General features: G+C 42.3%; 1 protein-coding gene across 4 annotated transcripts; it reads left to right on the forward strand.

Moving 5' to 3' along the window:
* Positions 1-289: 289 nt before the first annotated feature.
* Positions 290-7,434, forward strand: LOC138748199 (C-C chemokine receptor type 5-like). Of its 4 annotated transcripts, none has more exons than XM_069907993.1 (3): positions 290-405; positions 5,813-6,044; positions 6,476-7,434. In XM_069907993.1, the coding sequence occupies exon 3, from the start codon at positions 6,553-6,555 to the stop codon at positions 7,348-7,350; it is 798 nt and encodes a 265-aa protein (XP_069764094.1). In that variant the 5' UTR covers positions 290-405; positions 5,813-6,044; positions 6,476-6,552; the 3' UTR covers positions 7,351-7,434. The 4 variants fall into 4 exon arrangements, with proteins under 4 accessions (XP_069764094.1, XP_069764093.1, XP_069764091.1 ...); XM_069907992.1 differs by lacking the exon at positions 5,813-6,044 and having other exon boundaries at positions 6,476-6,573; positions 6,679-7,434; XM_069907990.1 differs by lacking the exon at positions 5,813-6,044.
* The last annotated feature ends 548 nt before the right edge of the window (positions 7,435-7,982 follow it).

Consider the following 7,982-nt stretch of genomic DNA (forward strand, 5'->3'; position numbering starts at 1 on the left):
CATAGAAAAAGAGAGAGATGGGGCATATCACAGAGAGAGGGGTGTGTCACAGAGAAGGCTGTGTCGCAGAAAGAGGGCCGTGTCAGGAAAAGTGAGAGAGAGAGATGGGGCATTTCACAGAGAAAGGGCCGTGTCACAGAAAGAGGAGATGTCACAGAGAGAGAGGGGCGTGTCACAGAGGAAGAGGCGTGTCACAGAAAGAGGGGATGTCACAAAGAGAGAGGGCGTGTCACAGAGGAAGGGGGTGTCACAGAGAAAGGGCCGTCATAGGAAAAGTGTGTGAGAGAGAGAGAGAAAGAGATGGGGCATGTCACAGAGAAAGGACCGTGTCACAGAAAGAGGGCCGTCATAGAAAAAGAGAGAGATGGGGCATGTCACAGAGAGAGGGAATGTCACACAGAGAGGGTGAGTCTCACACAACGAGAGGGCCTCTCACGCAGAGAGAGGGGCATGTCACAGAGAAAGGGCCGTCATAGGAAAAGTGTGAGAGAGAGAGAGAGAGAGAAAAAGAGATGGGGCATGTCACAGAGAAAGGGCCGTGTCACAGAAAGAGGGCCGTGTCATAGAAAGAAATAGGTATATAAGAAGAACATTCGGTCGGGTCTTTATTTTTTTTCAAGATCAGAGAAATCGTAGCTCTGTAAAATGATTGTGGTAGTTTACCCAATGTGATAGATTCATCAAACATCTTAATCAGCCAGGGAGAGAGAGTAGAAGAAAAAGCTAATGGTCTAAACAACATGTTTAAAAGGAGGAAGGTCTTTAAAGTATTCCAGAGACTGAAAGCACAGATTATTTTTTTACAGGAGACTCATGTGAGGAAGGAGGATAATCTGCGTTTTTTTAAATCTTGGAAAGGCCCACAATTTCATGCCAACTCATGCTCTGAGACTCGAGGTGTATCAATTTTTATTGATCCCTCTATTACATTTGTTCAACATGACATCACTGTAGACCCTAACGGCAGATTCTTATTGGTTACTGGGTTATTATTCAATATTAAGGTTGTCATGGTTAATGTTTATGTCCCGAATGTAGATCACCCTGAGTTTTTTAGATCTTTGTTTACTATTTTACCCAATCTAAATGAATATCATTTAATAATGGGTGGGGATTCTAACTGTTGTCTGAATCCCCTGCTAGATAGGTCGAAACCTTCACAGCTCCTACCGAATAAATCGGCTACATATATTAACTCTTTCCTTACTAACTCTAGAGCTGTTGATATTTGGAGATTTCTTCACCCGACAGATAAAGAGTTTTCCTTTTTTTCTCATGTATACCATTCATACTCGAGAATTGATCACTTTTTTATTGATTCACGTTTTATTCCACTTGTAACTGCTTGTAAGTATGACATTATAGCCATTTCGGATCACTCTCCATTACAACTCTCTCCTAAATTCAAAGACTCTGTTTCTACTATTAAGCACTGGCGTTTTGATGTTACATTATTGCAAGATTTAGACTTTGTTAAATTTATGAAAGAACAAATTAACTTTTTCTTTTCAACAAATTACACTACGGAAATTTCTTATGGAATATTGTAGGATACATTCAAGGCTTATATTCGTGGTCAAATTATTTCTTACTCAGTAGCTTTGAAGAAATGCATCAAAAACAAGATTCATCTATTGGTTGAGAAGATTAAAGACATTGATAAGAAATATGTGACTGATCCTACTGAAGAACTTTACAAACAAAGATTTGAACTGCAGATGGAATATAATTTGTTACTTACATTTTCGATTGAAAACCAGTTAATTAGATCTAAGTCTGATTTTTATGTGCATAGTGAGAAATCGGGTAAACTGTTGGCTAATCATCTGAAGAATATTTCAGCTAGACGCCAAATTGTGGAGATTCGCAAACAGAATGGAGAACTGACTGTTAACCAGGAAAAGATAAATCAATCTTTCCAAAATTTTTATACATCCTTATATAGTACAGAATCCCCTCAAGACCTTAGTAATATGCTTAATTTTTTAGAACATTTGAAACTCCCAAAAGTATTACCTCAAGATAACTTAGAATTCTGTAAACCCATTACAGATTCGGAGATCAATAATACTATTTTCTCACTGAACTCGGGGAAAGCACCAGGTCCTGATGGATATTCTGTGGAATTTTACACCCCTGACCTAAGGGATCCTATTCAATTTGGACGAGACTACAGGTGATTAGGTCAGGGAACAGAACATGGAGAAAGTGTTGGAAAACGCCTCAGTTATCACCTAAAGGAAGTTATTAATCCAAGCTGTCCTCATTTGTTTCTGAAACTCGCGATGGGCGTGAGGTGGGAGAGGAGAGCGGTAGTTAGAGATATTCGTTGTGATTGCCCTGTGAGGAGACACCGGCAAGTAACAGAAGCAATCCCTTATATGGGAATTCAATGGGTAGCGATCAGTCGGCAATATGAATTAGGAAAGAGGGGAATGTAGAGATATTGCACAGCGTTCTCCGAATGAATTTGTTGGATTATTGAGAAATTTTAACTTTCCAGAATTATTAAGGGTTTGGGTCTGATTTTGGGCGGGGGGGGGGGTGGTGGGGGGTTATGTGGGGAAAACTTCCTCAATCAAAATATAAGGCATTAAACCGTCTGTTCAGGGAAGAGGGTGGCAAATGATCGTGCAGGGCAAGGGAGACGCATTTTTGCGCTGCAGTCGGTAACTTCATTAATTTTAGCATATCTATTGAAAGTTCGAGACATCACGGTATATCCGTAGTGTCCACATGAATGAACGCCTCAATCGTCTTATTGTTCACATATTCTTCGACACAAATACTGATGAAGTCGATAAGGGGCGCGATGCATTTAATTTAATATGGACCAGTCCAGTTCAGACCATCGATTTTCACTTCCTCAAATTCTGCCCGTGAGCGAATGGTTACAGCATTTCTCCGTTATTTGACTTGCCAAGCGAAGGCGTGAGGTGCAACGGTTGGAATTGTTCACAGCGTGTGTCAGTGACTAAGGGGGTCTGCCGTGATAGAGGGAATCTTTACAAAACGGTCGTTCTCTTGATTGAAGTCCCCCTTATTTCGATTGCGGCTTCGATATATTTGGTTAAGATGCTGTGCCTGGCGAATCATTCGTCCAGCACTAGCATTTAATTTGCCTGCGATGGTACATCGTGGACACTTGATAAAACTGATGTGGAGACCGAAAGCAATACTTAGGACGGGTGTGTCACCGCTTGGTAACTATTCATAGAAAGAGATAACGCTTGTGAAATAATTCAATGATCAAAATATGTATTTTTATTATTTCACCGGTTGAAATCTCATGATATCATTCACATTGGGTCATTTTCCCCCACGTATCTCTCTAAATAGCATGAAAGTAATGAATGTCCATGGGACCATTAAAGTTGATTACGAGGTGACGTAAAGTGTAAACATTGTTAAATCTAACTGTGCTTCTTTCCGTGGTTTGAGGTTAATGCGAATGAAAATGCCACTCATTAGGTTAATTGTTATTACTGAAGTATAAATGTTCCCTGAAATAGAGTCAATTGTGCAGCAAGAACCTACCGTTGGTTCAGGCCGAAAATGGGTTATCCAGCCATTTTCCAGATAGTCAGAATTTACTATCCCATACTGGCAGCGGTCGGTATTCCGGGTAAGGAAAGAAATTCATTTGGATCTCTAATTGTTGAATTAGAGATTGTGTCTACGATTGTTGAAACGTAGACACGATGTCTCTTTCCTGACAATTCTTCAGTTCATTTTAGAAAGGTTTGATGCCCGTTGATAAATTGAATAGTTTTTTTTCTTACATTTGTTGTAAATCTAAGATTACAGTTGAAATCTGATTCTATTAATCGCCGCCAAAACATGATGTCTGGACTTGAAGGAGGAAAATCGTTTGATACTCACTAAAGGAGTCCTGAGGGCTTCTTTTGTGTCGCCGTGTTCTATGGTTCAAAAAGGTGCTAAAGCAATGTACAATCTCTTAGGTGCTTGGCGTCTTGTCATTCACAGCGATGAAAGCTGTGCAGTTTGTCAGCTGATGCCAAGACGCTGATGAGGTCTCACTGTGCCATTATTTCAATCGCTGGACTTGGTCAGTTCGAAGAGGAGCCCATGATACCACAATGTTTCACTGAAGGCGTGGTAGGAGGTCGCAGGTGTCATATGTGTCAGTTCTCGATTAGACCCTAAATTAATCACTGCTTTCCCGAAAATTCCTGGTAAGGTAGTACCTTCACCTTTGTTGTTATTCGAGTAGTTGTTTTTTTATATATAAAACGAGGGAACCACAACTCTCCTGTTCCCAGGCAAGTGTGCATCATTTAAAATGAAATAGAAACAAACAATAATATTGTTTGTCGTTTGTCAGAATCAACCCAGTCCCCAGCAGAAAAAAAAGTGATATGCAATTCCTCAACCAGTTAAACGGCTATGAAATATCCAATGTCACTGCCATTCAAAAGTAAATCCATTTTAAATGTTCTTCCCGTGTCACCTTGGTAATATGGTGTGATGTTCCAGCAACAAAACTGTTTTTGGATCCTCACTGGATCACCAATGGCGCAAGCAGGTCAATCCAAAAGGATTCTATTAAAAAGAAATATACTGTAGTTTGACTGCCCATTATTTCCCCCTGTAACTGCAACAAGAAGAAGCCGTTTGACAGCCACTGACTTAGCGAAGGAAACTAACGTGGACCAAATAGCCATTCATAGCATGACGAGCGGAAAACATCCAGGTCAATCATATGGTTCATGAAGTTGGACTCAAAGCTTTCAAAGGGGAACATTTTTTCCGTTGAGTTTCACGAACAACACGATCCTTCTCTTGATAGTAATGAAAACGAAGAATTACCAAATATGAACGATGTTCCGAGGTTGGCTTGGGAACTGGAGACTGGTGTGCTCTGTCGAGATCGGGCTTAGTAGCAAAAGCCTCTTTCCAAACACTTTCCCGAGTAAATTGGAGAAGAAATCCGTTAACTTGCCTTTCTCGGCATCTTACAAAAGCCCGAAGATCCGAACATTTTGGCGTTTGCTCCTGTTCCCTAAATAGACCACCCTCGAGATTAACTTGGAGTTGCTGGTAGACAGTGCTTCACACTTTATTGACTGACTCCATTCTCCACCGTTTCCAAACCATTCTCAGTTGCTGAAATTAACTGTAGGGCTTTTTCAATCTCTCGTTGACCCTCTTCCACTGCTCCAGTTTTTCTCGTGTTATCTCCCGCCTTTTCAGCGTGTCTGAAACGATGTCTCCAGTCAGAGGGGCTGTCTCCTCTTTATCATTTTTAGCAGCTTTAGATCCTCTCGTTGTTGTCATTTTCAAAAGTAATGATAGTAAACATTGAAGGGACCAGTTTTGAGCCACCTTGGTTAAAGATTAAGAAGGAAATGTTTAAAATTGGTCGGACCACCTAACTAATACCTGGTCCACCATGCAGTCGCCAGTCTGGAAGGCCCCAAATGCTCTTTTCGAGATGCCATCAGCATTTACCTTGCCGACATTGAGGAATTGTGAACCTTTATCTATGTGAGCGAAACAGGAATAACTGCAGATCTTGCAGCGTCCATAGGAGGTAAAGATATATTTTCACCAGTCGGGCTTGAGTCCTGCCTCAAGATATGATTGAGGAAACACGACGTCTTAATTTCAGGCTGGGGAAACTGGAAGGCCAACAGACAAAATGTTTTAAATGAGTATGATAAGAAAGATGAAAATTGATATTGGTCTGTGAAAAAGGGAAGGGAAGAGAGATAGAGAGAGAAACTGAGCTGGATGAACGGATATTGGGAAGAGAAGAAGTCAATTTTAATGCCATTCCTCCAAATTGCAGATGGTATCAAGTCCCCGCCCCATTCCCTTCCTGATATAACTGTCCATGGTCCCATGCAATTCAATTTCCGGCTGAGGCCGCTCGAAAATTAGAGGAACAGAACCTTGAACAAAAACCACGAACGAGGCGCATTGATGGCAACCCTGTTCCGGAAGGGAGAGAAGCCAGATCACCTCAAATGGGACGATGTCCGTTCTTGTCCCGAGCCTTGGGAAGCTTTTCATGTAGCGTGGTAAGATGTCCTTTTCTTTCATCAAAAGTCTGTCTTGTGATCAGGTGTGGTGCCATTCAGAATTTGTTCCATTATATATCGTCAACATTGCACGCTATCAACTATTCTACCAACCCCGTTAATGAGATGATTTCAGGGGACAGAGAGAAAGTTATTGTTCCCTTTGTTCACTGAGGGGGCCACCTCCGCACTCCGAGAGCATCATGGTCATATTCCAAACTGGATCGGCCTCCAGATTTCTCGCTGTAACTTGATCCGGGAACTTAGACAACGGGGTGTCAGTTCGAACAGTCAACCACAACCAATCTCGATCAGCGCAGGCGGGCTTGTGAGCTGCCGGGAACGCCCGATTAAGACTTTTCTGCATATAAGGTGAGGCAGATCATTTTCTCGCACGTGCACGTAACGCTATTTTTGCTCATTTCTTTCAGTTAATGTAACTGCGATTGTGATCCTGTCACTCCGAAACTGTGGCCTCTCCAAATGCCTCACTCGCTATCTTGTAGCCATGGCGGTCGCAGATCTGATGGTGGTTATCGTTGCCGTTATAATGCATCAGATTAATTTTATCTATTTGTTCGCGAATTTCTTGTTCGTAACTCCGATATGTTCCGTCACCTTTGCCCTGCAACAGGTAAACACGGACTGTTCCGTTTGGTTCACTGTGGCTTTCACTGTCGATCGTTTCATCGCCATCTGCTGTCAGAAGCTGCAAATCAAATACTGCACGGTCAGAACAGCCACCGTGGTGATAGTTGCAGTGGGTGCGGTGAGCTGTGCTCAGAATGGCCCATTTTACTTCGCAGTCCATCCACAGCGCTGCGTCGCCTCGCACGAATACATGAGGGCGCCGGTGTGGGCAGCGTACAGACTATTTGAAAATATTATGACTCCGGTCTTACCATTCGGTTTAATTCTGATATTTAATACATTAACCGTCAGACACATTGTAGCGGTGAATAGGCTCCGTCGGAAACTGCGATGCAAGAGTGAGTTTAAGAAAGATCCCGAGATGGAGAAACGGAGGAAGTCGGTGATTTTGCTCTTCGCTCTATCCGCCAATTTCATTTTAACGTGGACACCCCAAGTTATATATTCTATGACGCTGCCAAAGGAAAACTATTCCTATACGGATAAGTATTTCAGCACTCCGATGTATATCCTGCAACAATGTGGGATGATGTTGAAGATGCTCAGTACCTGCACAAACACGTGTATCTATGGGCTGACACAAAGGAAATTCAGGGAGGAGCTGAAGAAAGGGGCGAGATACCTGTTGATCTGCAATGTGAAACACTTGAAATGAATCGTAAACACAATTAAAAACTTTCTTGAGCTTCAAAATACCTAATCAAGGCTGTTTAAAAAAATAAATAAATACCTCTGGAGATATTTCAGTTATCAGCAGTTTATGTTCAATTAATTGGAGTTCATACTGGACACCCAGTCATCACCCCCTCCCTATTCACGCACAGCTCAACGATGCTGAACTCTTCGTCCGTCGGCTCCTTCTCCCTCGCCTTCACTAAAAATAGGATTCCCCGCGGAACTGCGGACCCCTTCTCCCGCTTTAAAGTTCATTCTTACTCTTGGGTGCCTCGTTCCAGTCTTCTACCTGCTCTGGGCTTTTAAATTTCCAACGTCGGTCGAGACATCTAGCTCACACACTTCAGCACTCCCCTCACTCACATCAATTTAATCCCCTCTACTCCCTCTGCACTAATCCCAACCCCACGATCAAAGCCGCAATCAAAAGTAGCGCTGTTGTTTGGTGCACCGTCCTCGATCTGGCTAAAGAAATACCTTACATATAAGACACTTCCTTGTACTCACCCCTCCAACAGGAATCCAACATAACTAATTAACCCACTGTATCACGCACCATCTCTGAACTCATCACTTGCGATCATCAATCTACATGGCCTCCAACGTTTTGTT

The sequence above is a fragment of the Narcine bancroftii genome, chromosome 13 (genome assembly GCF_036971445.1).
Source record: "Narcine bancroftii isolate sNarBan1 chromosome 13, sNarBan1.hap1, whole genome shotgun sequence".
Classification (NCBI taxonomy): domain Eukaryota; kingdom Metazoa; phylum Chordata; class Chondrichthyes; order Torpediniformes; family Narcinidae; genus Narcine; species Narcine bancroftii.